Here is a 21,554-nt window from a genome sequence, read left to right as displayed (position 1 = left end):
CTCACTTCCAAGACAAAGAAAACTACCTCAGTATTTAAGCTCATCATGCTGTTACACTTGCCAAGCAACAGCAGTTTGGAAAACAATTCAAGAGAAAAGTGTAAGATATCACTAGAGAATCCCATGTCCCACCCAGCTTGTGTACTTTCCTGGTCTCAAATTATTCCCCCATTCTCCCTCCTAATAAATTAAAAAACAAACAAACAAAAACCGAACAACAAACAAGTTGTTCCACAAGCAGAACTGTATCCCCTTCATACAATCTCAATGGCTCTGCTCCCTCACTGTGGCACTCCACAAATGTATTAAAAGCCCCCTCCCCCTATTACTACTACACTGAGAACCACCTTGTGCTTACCTGTTGGAAAGCAGACCAGAGATTTGGAGCTCAAAAGCACAACTAACCTTCCTGCAGAAAAGTAAGAATTTGTCTCTTATCCAGCTGTTAGTCTTCAAGTCTGCCTGAAGCCATCCAACACAGCCAGAGAGGACAGGACACATGAGACTTAAGGAACTGCACTATTTCCTTTGTAAGCCAGTCTAAAAATAGATAACCACTGCTTGACCATATATTTCCTGTCAGATCTTGCATTTAAAGTCTTAAGTTATTATAACTTCCCAGGTGTGGCTCACTTTGGAAAGAAAACCCCCTTTTGGAAAGAAAACCCCCTTTTGGACTTAAAGATGGATATCGTTTTACAGATACCCAATGCTCAGGTTTAATGGTTGTACAGGAAATGAGGCCAGTCTCTGACCTGCTGACATTGTAATTGCTGAATTGTATGCTGTGTCCCTCCTATACACTTTATTCACCCACATACCAGTGTGTACGCACAGACTATAAACAGCATCTTTTTGAAGGCTTTCAAATCAAGATCTCCATGTCTTCACTATATACATCTCGTATAACAAAGTAAAACCACCTGTAAGCTTGTTGCCTCTTTTCCAGAACAAAGGCTCCTGGAGAATAAAAACCACCCCAAAACAACTCATTCTGCTGTGTGGTATTGCCCCATAAACTCAAGCTGTGTCACAAGGCAGATACCAGAGAACACAAACTCATCATCATCACTCATCTTCTGTTGTGAAAGCTGCTACTTACAGTCTGTGAGGTCATTCAAGAGAATCATCACATGACTGAGTCTAAAAGGAACTATGCAATGCTGAGAAGTCCAAATCCTCATCTTTCTTTGACACTGAAAATGAAGCCTGGATCCCTCTGTATTACTTTGAGATTGCAACATCATTACAAAAAAGGGCTCAAGGCTGCACAACACAAGCAAGTACATCTTAGCCTTTAAAAGAAGATGGGATATGCCTTAAGAAAACAGGAAGTGTACTTAAAGTCATAAGGAAGAAAATAATCTTTGAAGAAGAGTATGAAATAGTAGCAAATGTCAAAGGAGACTGAAGCAGCATTTGCTTTGAAAGAATGAGAAGTTTTAACATCATGGGAATTGTGTTCCCTTCCCATCAGCAAAGACATTGATAAGATCTTTAGCTGACCACTTGCCTTGGGCTTGTAGAAACTGATCCTTGTAGGATGTGCACCTCTGCACAGTCCAAATTCCAAGCAGGTTCAGAAGTCAGAAGAAAAAAACCCGAGCAATTTAAATGTAAGCTTTGTTTCCATAGGAAATAACGCTAATAAAAGATCACCTGAAGATTGAGAAAGCTTTTTATTGTTGAAAACTTGAGCAACTTAAAGTTTCACAAGAGATTTACAAACCACCTTTCTTAAAGAATCTCATTGTTTGTTCTTCAACCTAGTCTTGTACATGTTAAGAGATGAGTGACATATGAGATAACTAGAAAAGAGTCCCATTCATATGACCTGTTAGCATGGCAGCTTGGGATCCAACAAGAACAGCTTCTATGTAAGAAACTAGGCAGCACTCTACGAAGCTCTCAAAAATTGTCTTAAGAAGCATTCATTTTATTGAACTGCTACAGTCTGCAATTACCACGAAGGACACAAGTGGGAATAAGTAATTTGAGTAAAGCCATGGCTTGCATGTAGTGTTAACAATTCCAGCCTGTAGTGACTTCACCAGCCACAGAATCTGCCTGCAACTCAGTGCTCTGAGACATTGCCACTGAAACTGTTCCTGCACTGTGGCAGTAAGCTTATTATTGAGCAGTTAGAACAACCCAGGGAGACTACTGCTATATTAATCTCTGCACAGCATTCAAGACAAAAATGCCTCCTTGCAGAAAAGCTAGGAAAAACACAGGAACAAACTTCAGTTTATTGACACACATACTTCAAAAAAAAAAAAAACACTTCTCAGAACAACCGAGCACACCACTCAGTTCAGAAGCATTTTCCCCTAATGTCAGGATCTGTTTAGCTTCAGGATCTTTGCCATGGCAAGTCAGATACAAACTGTACCCAATAGTGCCCTCCCTAAAAGAGTTTAAAATTATCATCTTCATTCTTTCTTGATCAAATAATTTACCACTCAAGAGGTTAAAGCAACACAGGCAAAGGATTTCCTGTTACTTTTGGATACCTGCATTCAAAGGCTCAGTCTTTAGAGACACTGAAGATGTTATCTGAAGGAGAGAAATGGTAAAGCCAACCTAGTGCAAGGCTATTGTAAAGAGGGGAAGTCTTCCATATCTGGTGCAATACAGCAAATGTTAATAATTTGATGCTAATAAGCCTTTATTCTGACTTAAAGTAATTTATTTGGTCACTCAGCAAGCAGATAGAGGTGAGTTACTACTAGATTGCTCCCAGAGCTCAGCTGATCTGCTTAAAGAATGCACAGGCCATAGGTCACTGCGCTGCAGCTGAGCAAAGCATTCAGTTAAAAAGTCATTCCTACAAGGACATGGGACCCAAACAGCATCTTTACTAGCAGGAGAAAACACCAGCATTCTCTGTCATGCCAACAAGCCCACAGGCTCTTCACAAGAAACTCCTCAGCCTTCACCAAATCCACAGGTTGCAAAATGTGAGAGCACTTAGAATTACCAAAATCCACCTAGCCTCAGACAAGATGGCTCTGTTTCATCCACCTCCCTGAAACACATCCAAGAAACTCAATTCAAGCAGCTAAATCCCCAACTCATTAATGTGTAAGAAATAGCCTGTTGATACAATGAATACTTATTGCTGTAAGTCAGGCAGCAAATTCGAAAGCTTTCCAAACTGCTCCGTTTCAGAGTTCCCTCCTCCTCCATCTATCAGTAGGCACACACAATTCATGCAGCTTCATGAACTTTCGCACAGAGAATGATCAACAGTAACCTCTTCACTGGAAGATAACAACCCCTTTCTAAGGCCAGTATTACCAAACAGGCTTACTCACACCAAACAAAGATATGCCACACAGCTTGTTTGCAGACCAGTATCCAGAGATACTTCCGATTAGAAGTAGTGTCTTCTGATTTCTGAGGAAACAAGGGCAGACTCCACAACCATCAGTTTACTGTTTTGAATGGTCCAAGCTTAGCATTTTAGAGGCATTCCAACACATTGAAGAGCCATGCCCTCTCCAGCCTTTTAAGATCTGCCCATTCAGCTTCTATTACACCCATTCCAGGTAGGGTTTCCTAAAATTGGTACTGCCTGATATCAATAACACATTAAGCAGAATAGTTTAATATTTATTTATGCATCTCCAGCTGAAAACATATTAGACTGACCTTATTAAGGAAGCCTGGCTCTTCACAGGATATTATTGCTGCCCAGATCACCTGTTGACTCTATGCCAGGACCAAATCAGTTGTTTAATTATAACACTGGAGCCAATTCAAGTAGTGATTTATGAGACTGAAGTTCAGCTACTCTGCCAAAGTGAAATTACAGGCTGAATGATTACAAGATACAAACACATCAAGGGACATAAGAATTCTTCTGGCAATCTCAAAGCTATGAGTATTTCCACATTGCTATAAATTTGGGGATACCCAAGCACGAACTCTTCAGTCTTAGAACTCTGCAAGCAATGAGACAGTTTTTTAGCAGAAAAACGAGGCAAGAAAAAAAATAACCTGAACTACAAAAATGGAAAAGTCAGACCTAATGTAGCTCTAAAGCCAATATACAGATTAAAATTATTCCTCTAAGCAACTTCCGATGATCCAATGCATTAGAGTTTTAATAAAAAAGGGATTAAGGGCCTAGAAGTTTCTGCAGAAAGTTCACACACTTCTGGAAACAAGTCAATTGGCCCTTGACACATTAACTCTTAAGTTAAAAAGCAGATTGTGTTTGCTAATCAGGGAGGATCAAGGGTCGGAAATCACATTAGCGATTTAGTTTTTCTACACAAATAATTGCTACAAAGACACTACATATATAGTCTTGATCTGGCTAGAATACCTTGACTGAAAAAAAAAGGATCTTGTCTAAAACTCTACACAACACCCAATGTTAAGATGCTATGCTATAGAGAGGATGCTGCCAGACACAGCAGATCATTAGCCTCGTGCTGCTCTTGTACATGTCAGGATCAACGCCTTGGAAACAGTGATTCAGAAGTGAACGGCTAGGACAAAAGAAAGCCAGAAGAAAAGTCTATGGCTACTCCTTTTGAGAAATTCTTCCACCTCAGTTGTGCTTTCACAGAAAGCCCTAGCTACTTACGCAAGCATACTCAACTATATGAAGAAGTCACTATCTGGAAGATGTGAACACTTCAACTTCGTAAAGCTCCAACTTTTGTGCCACAGAGATGCTGATCTAACCCCACCAGACAAAGGAATTCCTGACCAGAGGGATGCATCTGCCTCCTGGGCCTATAATGTGGTTAGGCATCAGACTAATGCCTTCTGCCTCCCTGTGGCATTCCTGCTGTCCCATCACTGTGCCAAGCAAAGAGTTTGTGAAAGCTGTTAACACTTAAGCCTTTGTGAAACTTCTGCTGAATTTGCAGCAACCCTGGAAGGCTGGCAGGTTCCAGGCACCTAATCTTAACTAACAAGGATTCCTCCCTGCTGTCCTTCCTGCCCTTCACTGCAGTTTGTACTGTATTAAAACACATTGCTTTGTTCTAAGCCAATCCACCAGAAAAGGCATGAAAGCTTTGTACACTTTCAAGACATCTACCCAAGAACGTCTACTTGCTAAGCGCCCACAGGATCTCACCTGCAGGGACATTATGCCACATCTCAGAGGTATTAAAACAAAAGGCTTTTAAAGATAGGCCTATCAAGCACCTATCAAGTGCTAATTATCACAGCTATATTTATTCTTTACCCACAAGGTTGCAAGAACTCAAATTTATGCATAACAATTAAGCTGTTTCCATAGATAAAAAGGCAGAAGTCTGCTTCTGAACCCATCCTAACTGTTTTCCAGTAGCCATCAACTCCTTGCAACTTCCTAAAAACAGCACTAATGGAACAGTCTCATTTGATTCAATTAAAACGAGGGTATCAACAACAGCTTAAAATCCCAGTTATCCAAGTAGTTTGTGGGATTGCTTTCTCACCAACATATTTTTTGGCAAGAAGAAACCTGACTTGTCCTAAACTTTAATTTGCTCCAACTCCTGTTTCAGTTGAAAGTAGTACTGTGAAACAGTGACATTATTCAGAAGCATACAAGTAAGACTTGATGATCTTGGAGGTCTTTTCCAACCTTAAAGATTCTATTCGATAAGAATTATCTCCTTGAGTCACTTGCACCAGGGTTTTGGAACTTATATTCCCATAGCACATTGTGATAAACTAGTTTAGCTTTTTGCTTATTTCATCTCCCAAAGAGAAAGGAAAAAAGCTGCAATTTCATCACTAACCTCACCACTGGGCTGGAATGTGGTACAGCATAACCCAGGAATTAGAGACAGTCACAGTGTCCACAGGTAAAACCACTCATGCTGCCACACAACTGTCCCTGCAACTCAGGGACAAGGGCAGCAACAGGATAGGACAGGACAGGGCAGCAGTGACCCTCCCACAAAGCCAGCTATAAGCCACATAAATTTTAAGGTCAACACAATATAAATGAATACAAACCCAACTGTTTATTGTTCTGTTTTACAGCAGCCAAGATTGAGAACGGACAGAAAGCAGCTGTTCTGACACTGACAGAGCCCCATAGTAGCAGAGAATGATTGTTTGTGGCATCCCACCTCCATCTGTCTGTCAGGGCGGACACACCAGCTTAGCCCAGTATGTCAAAGACCACTTTGTTCAGTCTTGTGGAAGTCACATATTTAAATCTTGTAAAGGAAGCAAGATGATGTCCCCAGAAAAAGTGTTTACCAGGATTACTCAAGATGCATTTGCACCATTTACAGCATTAAAGCCTCTCCTCCTCATCACACGCGTAATTCTCCTGTGACAATCACTTTCTTTACTGGAGATCCCTGTAAGCACCACAGTACACAGCCCCTCAGGAAAAGTTCTGCAGGACAGCATTCCAAGTAACCTACACCTGCTGAAGAAGTGCAGCTGGTACATATGGAGCTCCACTTTGGGAGACTTTCTATGAGCAAAACAAATGGAATGAAAGAGCAAAGAAGCAAGAGCCATAAGCTAGAAAGGGGAGATCCCATGCCAGAGATGCAACTAATCCTAAGCGAAAAAAAATCTCACCATTGCTTGAGTTCTGAAATGACCTCTCGCTCTCAGGTCTCCTCTGAGTTTCTTCATTCTCGGGGGTCTTGCAGGTTGTAGTAGAGCCAGACTGGCGTTTTCTTACACAGTCTTCACCTGCCATTGTTACCTAGCTAGATCAGAAAAGGATAGTAAATAATTAATGACAAAAGAAAATCATTTACTCTTTACATTGTTCAAGAATAAAAATTTACATAGCCGTCTTTACACTAAGGTTAGACTTCCTTCCCTCCATTATGAATTCAGAGCAAGAGCAGGGGAAATTAAGCACACACTTGTATTAGTCATTTACTGTGGATCACACTTCCCCTCCTGTCTCTAGCAAAACCTCTCCCCACAGCTCCCTCCTTTCCCCTACAGATCTTTTGAGTATTTAAAATGATTAAGCCTTTGTGAAATCTTCAAAAGTCCAAAAAGCCCTTGAAAATGCTTTCTGACAGTCAGTCTGATAGCAAAATCTGTCTTCTGAGAGATCTGGCAGGTTTGCTTTGCAGAATCACTCGCTTTATTTTTCCTGAGCCAAGCTCCTTCCTGTCAAGTTTTCAGTTCTCACTGAAAGATCAGCTTCCTCAATAGATCCTTGTACTCTGCTTGGCCAGGCAAGGGTTGCATTGCAAACCGCGGGAAAACAGGAAGAGAAAATCAGGTTTGAACTGTGCCAGACTCAATGACAAAGGTCACCGCTGGTGACAGAGCTGCTAGTAGGGAACACCTTAAGCACCACAGCCAGGCTGAAAACAAAACATTCTCAGCTAATGAAAAGGGAAGAAGATTCATTTGGTCATGAAGCAACATTCCAGCACACTCTTAAAGAAATTCAGCTCAAGAAGATGTGGCTACAACCAGGGACAATTTTCAGAACCAGACTTCCAGAAAACCACACTGGCATGTATGTAACCACATTTTCAAACTAACACTTCTCCTTTTTGATATATTCTTTCACCTTGGCAGAAACTCTCAAATAGACACGTGTTTTGTTGCTAGTGAACAGAACACATGCACCAGCACAGATGAGCTGTTAGAGACAAGCAAGGAAAATTTCATGTGCTTGTAGAAAAGCTAAGAAAGCAGTAGATAGTTATTTAAGGATGGATTTCCTCAGAATACACTTCTGCAAAAGGGAAATAAGACTTCTGATCAGATGCTTTCAGGCTTCAGCTTCCCGTGTTTGTCCCTCTAAGTAGAATAATCTCATTCTCCTTTTGGGCATCGCAGCACATAGGGGGGAAAAAAAAAAAAACTAACCTTTTGCAACACCAAACAACAAATCACTAATTCAATCACCAACACCACTTCTTGCAACACTGCCTCTCAGCTCTCTATCTCAGGAGATCATAGCCAGATCTATAAGCTATAAAACAAAGACCATAAAAATTACAAACTTCTCAGTTGGCTTTGTACAACACCTGATAACTCACAGTATCATAATTTACATAACAGAAAAAGCATTTACACGAAGAACAGAAAGAACCAGGCAAGAACATGGTAAATCTTCCTACAGTAACTAAGTTCACTGGCACAGAAAGGTAGCTGGCAGGTTGTATCCACTCTGTACCAGCTCTGTACAGTTATTGCTGCAACTCTCCTGCCTTCAAACACAAAGCAGTCACCATCGTGAAGACATTACTCTGTCCACCTCCCAGCCTTCCCACAAGGTTCCAGGTACAGAGATGGCTGCATCACATTAGAGGAAAGGATCAACTTGCCCACCTGCTGTTTACAGCTACATGGAGATCCTAGACAGGTGTAATTTCAATCTTTCTGCTCTTGCACGAGAGATGCCCAAAACTCTATCACAGGATAAGAATGGATTGCACAATAGGGTTTACAGAGCACTGGAGGGGGGAAAATCAAGCTGCCTTATAAATTAATGCACTAATGAGCTACTCCTTGGGCCACTAGCAAGCCTCTCCATTGCCTCCTGATCCAAGTTCAGTTGTTCTTGTGAGTTACACCTGTCCTTAAAGGTGTGGGTTTTCCAGCTCTAACAGAGGATCACAAGTTTAATTCTTTTCTGAGTACATTTTTCACGTTCTTCAAGAGGTGAAGGCGGCACTCCTTCCTCTCCAGTGCAGAGTGGTTAGAGTATCTCACTGAAAGGCTAACAGAAAGGGGTTAAAAATAAAGAGTTTCAGGATGGGGGAAGGAAAAATAATGTGTAGGGAAAAAGAAAAGTTAAAGGAATTAACTTTAAAAGTTATTCAGTTTAGATAGGCTAAGTGATCAGAACAAAGTCTTTTTTGCATCAAAACAAGAACTGTGCTAGGGGAAACAAACATTTTCCTGGTCTAGTTTCCATATGAAGAGAATATAACATTACATACTTATCAGCACATCGCTGTGTAAAGAGGGCATCAGACCTTCCCTTTAATCTCTGCTAGAACTAAATCAATCACGACACAATGCCAGGATAACTCCAAAATGTTCACCATTCTCTCCACTAAAGGAAATCACTCCTCACCATTAGTAAAGAGTCACTCCGTTCACCCCACTCTGGGCACTTGTAGGACATCTAGAGCCACAAATGTGTCCCGTAATCAGATTTCCCGTCAGAAACTCTATGATTTTTATAGCCACGACTGTGTTATGATACTTGTAACAGGTCTCAGAAGCCTTGAGTTTTTCCACCTTCCCTTTCAAAACACTGGAAATTACCAGCACACCTTAGGAGAAAGGCATCACCCTAAAAGGAAGTATATCTTTGCACTCCAAAAGGCTTGGTAGCACAGTAAAGGCACATCTCCTACCTCCAATACCGCTTATGCTAAATAATAACCTTATCCCAAACGCTTTTCAGATCTCAAAGTTTTCCTCTGGCCCTTGGGCAAAGTTAAGGTCACTCCACAGCTCACCTGCAACGCGCAAAACACTCAGCAGGAAAAAAAACCCAAACAAACAAACAAAACAAACCAAACGGAAACCTGCAGGTAACTGCACTAAAAGCCCTGCCGAGGCTCCGAGCACACCCGAGACCATGAAGCTCCCTTCTCCACTAACTCCCTGGAAACAACCGCGGAAACGTTACTCGGTGCTGCCCGCTGCAAGCAACGAGCCCCAGCCCCCACCTGCCCTCCAAGCCCCAGCCCTGAGGGCTCCCGGAGGCCTGCGGGGCGCTGCCCCCCTCTCCCGAGCCGCACGGCCCGCCGGAAGGGCTCCGGGCACAGCTCCCGCCGCCTCAGCGGCACCGCGCCGGGAGGACGCCCGTGCCGCCGGGGGCGGGCCAGGCCTAGAGCCGCTGCAGCAGCCAGCGGGAGGGAGGGGAAGGAAGGAACGGAGATGCCGCCGCGGAACCGGCCGGGCTGGGGCCAAGGAACCGGCCGCCCTCACCCCGCGGAAGCGTCACCTCGGAGCGACCGAGCCTCCGGCTCCCCGCTGCCGCTTCCCGCCTCCGCCGCGCGCGCCCGGCGCCTCTTCCCGGGGCTCGCGCACGTCACCGCGGGGAGGGAGGGGGAAGCAGCGCCGCCGCCGATTGGCTGGGAGGCGTTCCTCCGGGGGCGGGGGGCGCGCGGCGCGGGGGCGGCGGGAAGCCGGGTTGGGCTGAAGTGGTGGCGGGGGGGGCCGCTGGCACGTGAGGCGCGCGCGCCCCCTGCTTTGCTCCCCGCCCCCTCACCCTGTGCCCCCCGGTTTCCCGCCTTTCCTGTCAGGCGTCGTGGGGGGACGGGGCCGCTCGCCGCCCACCGTATGCCGCTCCTCTTGCGGCGGAAAGCAAAGCAAAGCAAAGCAAAGCGGAGCGAGAGGTGCGCCACCTCTCAACCCAACACCCGGGGCCGGCTTCGGCAGCACCCGCGGGCAGGCCTGCCCTCGCCTTGAGACCCCCTGCCCACCCCCCCCCAGACCCCCTGGCACAAGGAAAACTTATTTCAGGAAACTGGAAGGACGCAGAAGTCAAGGCTGGGAGGCCTGAAGGACCCGGCGGTTTTATCTGCGCTCGTCCTTCAGAGGGAACAGAGGGCTTGCTCAACCACCGCTTCCCCTGAGATGCAGTACAAACGCGTGCTCTTACATTAGTAAGAGCTTTACGGGAGTGAGGGCAAATATTTTTAAAGGGAAGCAAAAAATGGAGTGCGTGCCAGTTTGAGTAGGACCCCCTGTCCCCAAGAAGTGGGGGGTTTGTGCCAGGGGGGTGTTCACCCTCACAAGTTTTACCCTGGGAAGCGTGAGCCGCAGCTCAGCAGTAAGGGAGGGAGCTGAGAAGGGGGCCTGGCTGGAGAGGTCTCCTTCCAGCCCCAGCCTGTACTCCAGAGGGTCAAAAACTGAGCGGGAGACTCAGATTTGCACCCTTACTTTCTCTCTTTCCCCAGGCAGAGAGAGGCTTGTGAGGGATGGTGAGTCACAGGAACACGTCACCAGCAAACAAACTCTAGTAACCTCTCCGTAGCTGCATTTCACAGTCTAAACGGGAAAGTTTTCCCAAAGTCAGGAGAACTAAGCCACTAATTTCCTACTGGTAAGTACGTGTTTTTCCTTCTCACAGCTTCAGGTCTGTGCTATGCACAATCTGTTCGCAAGTGCACCTTGAAAAGTTGTCCCAAACCAAAGCTATGATGAGGTATTAAAACATTTCTATCACATTCTACCTTATCAGACCTGTTAATAAAACAAATTTGTTTTGACTAACATGTACCTGAGACACACTCTTCTAAACCTGTAACTCAGCTGGAACTATTCAGAAGTGGTTTTAAATAACCTGTGGGAACTAGGAGCAGAGCCGCTGAGTGAAAATGTCTGAAACTGATTCAGTTTGCAATATGTGTTCATGTTATTATCCCACCATCCATCTTCCATGCTGCTTAGTAAGAAAAAAGTTGTAAAAATTAAAAGAAAAAAAAAATCTTATCATTGTTCTTATCATGTTGAAATGCAAATAGCTGCGTGGCTGACAGCACCAGGAATTTTCACATAACTTTGCCCCTGTTCTTAAGAAGTCAGTTTCAACACAATGCTGCTTAGAGATACTCTCAAGTCAGGCTATACACAATCACTGGTGTCTTCATGCTGAAAATGCTTTGCTAGCTATTTACACTGAAGTTTCTGGTGGTGCCAGCATCGGCTGGGTGAACAAGTGGAAAAGCAAAAAAAAAAAAAAAAAAAAAAGTCCAAAAGTTCAACAAATTGTTGATGGACTGTTCCATCAAACTAGTAAAACCCTAACTCTGGGGGGAGGGATGATGAAAGAAAAGCACACCTAACCTTCAAAGCTGGTCAGTTTGCTTTTCTTAATTTGCCTTAGAGAGGTGGTGGATAGATGCCACCAGACTGTATTAGCACCTCTTGACAAACCTCCCAGGCCAAGGCAGAATAGTGTGGCGGGCACTAAGCTTCCTGTCTGGTCTCTTGGTTTTTCCCTAGCAGAGCTGTTTCACAGTCTACCTTGCCTTCTGTTTAGGGACTGTTTACCTGCAGCTCAACGAAGGTGAAAAGCAAAGGAGCCTCTCTTGTTACTTTTGTTCCTATCCCTTACACAAAAAATTGGAAGAAAGCATTGCCACCTCTGCTTCCTGCCACTCACACTCATCATCTGCTATTGTCTTCACCGGTCCAAATTGCTGCACTGTTTAATCAGCTGCATCACTTACTCTGCTTGTCAATCTTGATTTTCTATAATGTTTTATATGAATCCTACATTACTCAATGATTGCCTAACCACAACCGTTCCTGAGCACTCCTGGCTGAATCACTGCGTGGTCGCTCCGTTTGCTGACGTGGGAACCTGTGTCCCCGACACCCCAACCTTTTGCTTAAGCTTCACTTGCTCTCACCTTCCCAGTGCCAGGCAGCAACTTGATTTCTGCAGCACTGTTTGTTTCCCCCCTTTCTTTTTATTTATTTCTCTGTTCCCGCCCTCAGTTAGGCAAGTGCTGCAGTTAAAAAAAAAAAAAACAGACTTAAGAAACTGTAAAGGACTTAAGCCTGATCTGATAACGCATGATTGAATTTTGGCAGGAAAACCAAAAACTAGCTCCAGCAGATATCAAATTGCTGAGGATGCTTGAAGTGTTTATAAATCATAAAGATTGCTTTTTAAAAACTCTTATTCAAGTTTTCACAGTTCCTGCTATCGTCATGTCAAGATTTTGCATGTAATTACCCTTGCTCCTCTTTACTTTATATGAGGCATAGAGTTTTCAAAATATTTTGTGAAAGAGATTCATATCAGCAAACTTCAGAGAAAAGACAGAAGCAGCAGGAATTAAACTCTGACTTCAGCGAGCAATTCCTTGCACAGTTACTTTCCAAGCAATGAAGTTGCTGATTTTGCTGGCAAATCAAACAGTCAGAAAGAAACAATCGCATCTCTCTCGGCAGAGGGCAGTGGTATCCTTACTCAAACATCACATCACTTTTTGCTACTGAAATGAAATAATCAGTTAAAAAAAAACCTGAAGCCCTACTGCCAGACAGCAGGTTGCTGGCTTCCTCTCCAAGCTCAGATATTTAAGTGTTGAATTCTTCTTGCCCCAACCAAGCAGGAGGTGCAACAGCCAAGTTAATTGCTGTGATTCCGTTGCTGAAAAGGGAAACTTGCATTATTTTTTGACAATCAAATAATTTTTCCTTTCCCTACCATTTTGACGTAATATAATTAATCTTGCCAGCTGGGCTGGTGTAATAGTTGGGATTTTGTTTGTTTGAATTGAGGAGGTTATTTCTTCAGTATATTTAAAAAAGGAGAAGATGCTTCTAATCTGGCTAAACATTAAACCATGAAAGGTATTGAATGTTTGTAGGTATAACTACTGTCTAACCCTCCTAAGCTGAACTGTGTTTTCTGAAACTGTTCTTTACCCTCTGTGACATACCAGCTTTCTCCTTCCATTAGGCTCAAAGAATTTCACCTGGGTCCCAACCACATTATATATTATGATCATTCTCCTTGTGGCACCAGCTCAAACCAATCTCAGATTTATTTTGCAGCATATTCTGCTGCTTATTAAAATTGCATGAAAATATTGAACTGCCTCAATGAGAGGGTCTCTGAAGTTGTTTCAGCAGGAACACATGGCATTAAATGTGCAGTCAGCCCTGGAAGAGTGACTGCAGAGAGGTTAGTTCCAGAACAAACAGGTCTAGTTACCAGTATTGACTCTCCTGCGTATAAGGGCTTTCTAAATATTTTTGTGGAAACGTAACACTGAACTTGGCCAGCATCTCCTTCCTGTTCCTACAGTAGCAACTGTACATGTTCCTTGTGACTCCACAGATTGCCAGCTGTGCTACACAGCTGGGACCCTTCCTTGTGAAGGTTAAGACACAGCACCTGGAAGAGGAGACATTTTACACCTACTTTAATGACTGCTTACTGCTTTGTAGTAGTAATCTCTTTCTCTCCATATTTCATAAAAATGTGCATCCTTTCTTTTTTTTCCTAAGTAAATACAAAACAGTTTGCTATTGCTCTCCCCATAGCTGCTAAAGTGCTTAGGTGGACAAAACAGTGTAAGCCAGTATTTTCTGCCATTTCGTTGTCTCCCATTTATTTGTTACAGTATAAACACGCTGACTGCTAATGGACGTGACAGATAGTTAGTGCTTATGGAATGACTGCTCCAGGATGATTCCCAAGTCAGTTGTTTGCAGGTAATCATACAATCCTATCTATTCTCAACTTTGCAAAATGCCGGTTATGGGGACTAATAACTTTCTCTGTGCAGTAGTCAACTTTTTAACTTCTCTACTGTGAGAGATTTCCATGGCTTTCTACTCTCCCCAGCTGTAGACACAGAAGCATGTTCTTAGGGCAGGGCTTTCATTCACAAGCTGTAATATATATATATTTTTGTAATCTTTTACACTGTCTTCAAAAATAACATTATGAGGCCATGAGAAAGGTACTGAACTTGAAAAGTGTGGGGAAAAAAACATTGAGGTGGTATAGTGACAGCAGATCAGCCTCTTTGAGGGAGTTAGAGATCCTTAGCGTCATCAAGGAGAGATCTTACAGAGAAATGTAAGCCAGTGTGCTTGCAAGACACATGGGGAACACCATGGAGAAGTCTAGGAGCATTGAAATGGCAGCTAAAATCATAAAGCCAGAAGGCATTGATCTTTGTAATGAAAGACCCTGAAAAGGACATGGGAAAAAATAATTCCCATCAAAACTAGGACGCATTTCTCAGAGGAGAACAAATACCTTCATAAAGCCATGGAAGATTGACTCTCCATTGTAAACTAAGAAAGAAAATACATTTTCTGCTTTCAGTGTCGGACATGTGCTCTTTTCCACTTTGCTTTAATCTCTGCAAAGATAGATGACATCTACCAAAAGTAGTCCCAAGCAGGAAACATTTCTAAATCTGCCCAGCCAGCTCTTTGGCTGTTTCCATGGGAATGAGGCAGCAGGTCCTGCTGCTCTCCCTTCTACAAGAGCCTTTCCCAAGCTTTAGACAGACTGATAACACCATGCGTTTGTAGCTTGCCTGCCAAAAACTTCCCTCTTCTCTGCTTAAGGCCATTCCCATCTGTTCCCTTCTGCTTCTTCCTGATTTTGGAAACATCTGGCCAGAGAGGGAGTCCATCCATGTGTTCACTTATTTTCTGCAATGATTCAGGCCAAGGAGGGACTGCTGATGGTTATACAAGTTGAGGGACTGGAGAGGGCAGTGGTTTCCAACCTTCCTGCCTTAGAAAGTTTTGGGTGATGGTAAAGGAGAACACTGTAGGAGCCAGGAGCATAATCAAAGCAGAAAGAAAGAAAATCCAGATTTCTGTCTAGTCTCCCAAAAGAACTGGGCTGAAACTTGGCACCTCTGGCCATAGCAACAAGTAGAGCAGTAAAGAATGTAGACTTGGTACAATGCAGTGCTTATTGAGGGAGATGACAAGCATGAAGGAACACTTCCAAACCCCTGAATTCAGATAGCTCTATGTCACAGCTGAGTCTCTGGCAGCTCTCAACAGCATTTCACTGAAAGTGAAAAAAAAAAAAAGAGAGTCAGAGTTACAAAGCTGAAAGAGCAGCTTTTGCTATCAGCTGAAGACTAGCAAAAATGGGAGGTTATAATGCAACGACTCTGGGAGGTGAAGCAATCTGCAGGGTTTGCTGCAGTTGATCTGCATTGGGCTGAGTTGATGTGGTTACAAAAACATCTTTGTGCTCAGCACTATTCCGTTGTTGGCCTAGTGCCTTGAGGCTTACATGCTTTGGAAATATGGATGAGGAGATGAAAACTTGAGCTTGTTTAAAGGATTTAAATCTGAAGATGGCAGGCCCAGGAGAGGGATTCTGAGTTCAGGCATGTAGGTCATGCAAGAGAGGTCTTGTCTTCACTACCGAGTTAATATGAAATATAGTAAAAGTGTTCCTGTTAGTTCAACCCTTGCCCACACACACAAAAAAATCCCTTGTTGCAAAAAGGAGCTCAAGAAACATGAATTGACAAACCAACCAGAGAACAGGTTAAACCTCGAGTGAATTCACTTCATCCTTTACCACTGCCATTTCTCTACAGTAGGGATCAACATTAGCACCATCAAAACAACCAGCAGTGCTCACTCCCCATGGTTTTTCCACTTGTGCTTTCCTCACTGACTCCTTGCTCCTTGCTTCCTATTTGTGAGCTTATTCACCCAGTTGCAAAAAGCTTCCAGTGCCCACAACAACAATCACTCTTCTTCAGCACAGAAGTCTTTGTTTTATAATTTTGAAAATATGTCTAACAAGGCCTCATTTTCCTGTTGCCTGCTGATCAGGCACCAAGTTATGGGAGAATCACTGGCGTGATGCTACTGTAGTCTACGATTTTAGGAGGAAAGATCCAGGCTGAAAGCTTTTTGGTGCCATTCCAAGTAAGCTGTCATGAGAAGAGAATCCAACGCACAAGACCTCAGTGCTGAGGGAAAATCAGAGGGTTTCATCTACTCAGAGGAAAAGTGTAGAACTATAAATGCTAACTCAGTAACTCCCCAGGAATGAGCATGTGCCATGCTGAGACTGAATGCACCATTAGCAAATCCCTGAGGCCAGATCTCTACTTCAGATTGCGCAGTGTAACAGCTCCAGGGAACATACAAACAGAGGATGCTGATAATTTCACAGTTTCTGCTTCCCTGTGAGGCAGAAAATAGAAGTGGTCTGAAGCTCTTTCCTGTGAACAAGAAGTAATGTTTTCTAGGGCCATCAAAAGCAGAGGAAGATAGGTGTGTTCTCTGCAAGCTGGGAGAAAGGGAAACAGAATAATCTGCTGCCATGGCTGCTAAAGGAGTTCTCTTGGTTGATCAGGCAGGCTTTGTGGACTGAAGCTATAGAACTGGTCCCTTGCAGAAGAGATGTTGGGGAGGGATGTGAAGTTGGCTCAGGTAGGTGGAAACCTCAGAAGCACGTGCAATCCACAGTGGAGTCACACCATATCAGCATCTCCCCTAGCAGCGCTGATTATTAATGCGCCTAGTATGTCTGCCCTTTATCACGAGCAATCCATGGGAAAAACTTCCAAGACAGATGACTCAAGGTAATTTTGTAGTGTGACTGCATCCTAAGAGAGAGTAGACAAAAAGGGAAAGGCAGACAGCCAGGCGGTCTCTAGCACGCTGAGATCAAATTCCCCTTTCTGTCACTCTCCAGTATGAGAAAGTTGAGGACAACCCAGAGAGGTAACGGACATACTCCCGTGTCTGCTGGCACAGACGGACAAGGCACCAGGCAGACTTACACATATGCTCGTGTGAGCACAACGATATAATCTCTGACTATCAGAAAGAAGATGCCCGGGTTTCACTCCTAAATGTCTCAACTTCTCTACATAGTTTGGATTGCACAGTAAATACCTCAGCTGTATGAAATGTGCTGTTGGCTCTGGGGAGGTATTATTTCAGGTTGGCTGCAGCTGGGAGTACGTAGCATGACTTCAGGCCTCATTAGATGCACACTTGACAAGTCTTCTGCACAAACATAAAGGGAAGAAAAGTTTTCTTAAGAAAACAAGGCTTATACAGTTGTCCTATGTATGTGGGGAAGGGAGTGTCCGTCTGTCTACCCCAGCTGTCTTTTACCTCCCAGTAACTTTTGAACCTGTCGGCCAATTTTATGCAAATCAGACGGAGAGACAGAGGTTCCAGAAATACTCACTTCCTATGAGTTTTGTGAAAAAATCAGCCTAGTTAGAGAACCGAGTCTTAATTAATGCTCTGAATGGAGGAAACCTGCCGATGAACTCAACTTTTATTTGAATAAGCATTTAAGTTGGCAGGGATCACTGGAGCTCTTCTAGCCCAGTCTCCTGCTCAAAGCAGAGCCAGCTTCAAAGTTAGATGAGGCTGCTCAGAGCCTCATTTTTAAAACCTCCGAGGTGTCAAGAATCCATTCTGGGCTTCAGGTTCAGGAAACAAATGTATTGAGTGCAACTCCTTTGGCTCTGCTCATCAGAGAGTTAATTTTCCCCTCTTTTAAAGAAGGCTCAGAAGTGGCAGCCGATGGTAAAGCCTGCAACAATCTCCACACCAGGCAATCCATAGGACTCTACTTATGTTAAATACATTTAACCACCAGCCAGTTACTTTCTTTTGGCATTCTGTATTAGTTAATGATTAAAAGTACAAAGGTCAGACTCGGAGACACAAGGCTTTGTGTATCTCATTGTTTGATTTACCAGAAGGTACAAGGGAAAGGAGCGCTGCTCTGTATGAGTGGGAACTACAGGCTACACATCCAGCCTGACAAGCTAATGAGAACAAGTCATTCATTAACAGAAGACTTGCTGCTAGGCAAACACACACAGCTGGTATGGGAGAAGAATTTGGATGTGAAATGAGACAGTGTAGTTGGTTTTTTATAAGACATTTCCTACTTCAGCAAGTTTACAGTCTAAATAAAGACCACAGAAAACACATTAAGAGCCTGATCAGAGGAAGATTTGGGCTTATGTCTGTTCTGAAAGGTTTGATAATGAGCAGAGATGCAGAATTTGCAAAGAGAATGGAAATATTTGCATGTTTAACAGAAGGAACAAGTTTTAAATTTAAGTGAGATTTGGTTACAAATGTATATGCTGCTTTCTTGGGTACCAGTCTATTCTGTGCACACACACATACTTACACATTCACAGAAACGTTCTTACAAAACCCTGATGCTTTCTCCTGCTCCAGTTGTACAATTACATTTTTCTTTAGAGTAGCTTCACACTACTGAGCATTTTATAAAGAAATAACATTAAAGCTGGAAGCTGAATAGCAGGGCTATTTAATACTATATAACTGTGTGAGGCAGGAACAGAATGTCATTTGAAAGACAAACTAATCACTTAGAATTCTTGCATAATTAAATAAAAAAGCCTGCCAAGGAAGAATCTATCTGGACTTTGTAGAATTAAACAGTAACAATGTTTTAGACCAAACTTTGACTTTAAAAAGTGATTCAATTATTTAGGACCATTGCATACAGCATGACATCATTCATGGCGAGGGCACATGGGCATTTACTAAAATGGTCCAGAGAAAGGCTGGATCCCTGCCATCCTGAATTTATAACACAGAGCACCAGTCCTGCAAAAAGTTGTATACTCAGGCTCCCTTGCAAGATCAAAGACTAAATTCAGAACTGTGTGCAACTCTAAACAATACCAGGAGTGCAATCAGAGAGAGATTAGTTATAACAATGGCAACTTTGGAAGACACGGTTTTCAGTACGATTTAGAAAAGGGAAGTTAAGGTGCCGGAACTTGCTGGCAAAGTATTCTGAGCATGAGTGACAGTGTGAGGAGGCAAGAAGACAGAGGTGAAGGAGATATAAGGGGAAATCAGCACATGAAGCAAGGAGCATGGAGAGGAAGCACTGCTAAGTCCGGAGTCTTAATGGTCTTTTCCAACCTAAATGATTCTAATTCTATGATTCTAATTCTAAATTCATCTTATTTTAGCTGCATGTCTTAGAAAAACTAGATAAAGATTTTTTTTTTTTTTCTGGCTAATGTAGCCTTTATTTTGGACTTTCATGGTGGTTATTCTAATTCAAATACAGTACAGTAGTTATCAGAGGAATCTAAGGTGGGATGAGGTCGGTCTCAGAGGCATTGATGGGGTATTGCAGCATAGTATTGTGCTCTGGAGCATTTGCTATCACTTATCTAAATGTCAGTTCTCTGGCTACAAACCTCTCAGGGAGAGAAAAAAGAAAATACAGGATGAAAAGCTTCCATCTGCAAACTGGAGAACCCCTTTGCTGTCCAATGAGCTAATAAGATTTCAAATTTGGAAGCCAAAAAATTAGATTCCTAAACATGAATTAAGGCAACACTGGAACTCTGGTCACAAAACATTCCTACTGACCCACCTGCAGACAAATGCCTATAATCCTGAATCATCACCAGCGCTGTTTGAGGGACCTCATATTACCTCAGCATATGTACTTTATCAGTGAGCACATTGTGCAAGCTGAGTACTTATTGGCAATTCCCAGCAGATGCAGAGACTTGTCATCATTTTTGTTTGGTAGAGGCAACATTTTCCAGGGAAAAAGACAAACAAACAGCATTCCTAATGTTCTTATTAGCATACCCTTCTACAAGCTTTCATGCCTTAAACAGATACTTGGGAGGGGCAGTGCAGTTGTAGTACTTACAGAAATATATCAGACAGAAAAACAATTACTGAAGAAGTGCTATAATCTGCTTATTCCATGTCTCCCCACCTCTGGCTGTACTCTGACAGAGGCTGTGAAAAGGTTATGGGTTATACCACAACGGGTGTAGTTCATGCAAAACCTCAGCACAGTTAATGTGTTGCTGTTTGCAGTTAATAGATATGTACACAAGGACTGGCCACACAGTTATGATCCGTGAGGGTTGTTAGTTACACAGTACACCTAACACAAACACACAGGACCAAATAAAAGAAGAACTGGGATACCCGAGGTGGTCTCTACACACAGACACTTCTTTTCTGCTACAACACCATACACCCATGCCCTTTCTCCCTCCTGCATTTCCCCCTTCATTTTCTTGCTCTCTCAGTAGGTGTCAATGTTTAGACTAGTAGCTGGCAGTGTCAGAAAAGTGGTTTGAATTAAGTTAAAACTGAAGCAGCATCAAAGAGAGAACAAAAGATTGGCTGCACTGGGGAAAGGGCTGAGTTGGGTGGCGGGATGCAGCATTTGGGGGAGGTTGTCTATGTGGAGTTTTTATGTTGGCTATAGTGGAAAAAAGAACATCTACTAACAGAGGAAATTTAATCTGTCAAGGGCTGCATGTGAACCTTTCTGTGCCGTTGGGCAAAATCTGTTAGAAAACCATGCTTCCCCAGAAAGCTTTTATGTTCATAGACTCTCATTGAAGAGGCATGTGAGTACCCCAAGCTATCTTGCATACACTATACATAAATTCTAATTTAAATCATAGTAATGATTCAAAATAACTTTAAACACTGAAACACTACCCATTGTGTCATGAAAGAGCTGTGACTCATAGGTGAAAGAATGAGTGCTTGTACATGTTGCACCAAGAAATGACATTCTCCTTTGAAATGGCTCGGTGCTTACAAGCTTTCAATGTTTATTGCAGAGTAACTAACCTTGTGTCATTATGCCTTTATCAGATTTTTAAATCTTTCTTCTTTTTTTTTTTTTTTAAGTCTTTCCCCAGAACCCCTCCATTAAGGCTAAGAGGTGACCATATGGTTTCCATGCAGGTGATGTCCGGGGTGTTAGAGGAACACAGAGCAGCAATGCCACGGGCCATCTAGTGGACATTACACACTGCCTTTGCAGACATCCCAGGGGAGTTACAGCTGTCCTGAGCCCCACAACTTGTTCTGGTATTGCAATAAAAGCATAAAAATTCTGACATGTTATGCACATATATCCTTTACTATTGAGAACTCTCAAAATGGCTTGATCAGGCCTCTGTTGTCCTGGGCACTTAACAAATTCCTTAACTAATGCCATCCATGTCCTAAATACTAGCCAAATGTTTTAAACAAATCTGTTTCTCTGTGTAGCTTGCTGCACAGAAGGTATATGAGCTGAAAGAAGAGCGAAGATTACTCCTAGAATT

The 21,554-nt window shown here is 43.0% G+C and overlaps 2 protein-coding genes across 5 annotated transcripts in view; one reads left to right on the top strand and one right to left on the bottom strand.

Annotated features, from left to right (window-relative positions):
* The window catches only part of SOAT1 (sterol O-acyltransferase 1), a 30,062-nt gene extending 20,089 nt beyond the window's left edge, over nt 1-9,973 (bottom strand). The window contains exons 1-2 of one of the 2 annotated variants that reach the window (XM_086753905.1): nt 9,917-9,973; nt 6,553-6,686 (exon numbers count right to left, since the gene is read on the bottom strand). In XM_086753905.1, the coding sequence (XP_086610031.1) occupies nt 6,553-6,676 (124 nt within the window). In that variant the 5' untranslated portion in view covers nt 6,677-6,686; nt 9,917-9,973. Of the gene's footprint in view, nt 1-6,552; nt 6,687-9,425; nt 9,517-9,916 lie in introns of those variants that run through there. The other variant, XM_086753907.1, reaches the window with a different exon arrangement.
* TOR1AIP2 (torsin 1A interacting protein 2) overlaps nt 1-21,554 on the top strand; it is a 187,571-nt gene that overhangs the window by 126,682 nt on the left and 39,335 nt on the right. The gene's annotated exons all lie outside the window — the stretch shown is intronic.

Source organism: Chlamydotis macqueenii, chromosome 8, assembly GCF_036417535.1.
Source record: "Chlamydotis macqueenii isolate bChlMac1 chromosome 8, bChlMac1.mat, whole genome shotgun sequence".
In the NCBI taxonomy this organism is placed as follows: Eukaryota; Metazoa; Chordata; class Aves; order Otidiformes; family Otididae; genus Chlamydotis; species Chlamydotis macqueenii.
Note: the sequence above shows the minus strand (reverse complement) of the source record. Positions and strands in the feature narration are given on the sequence as shown.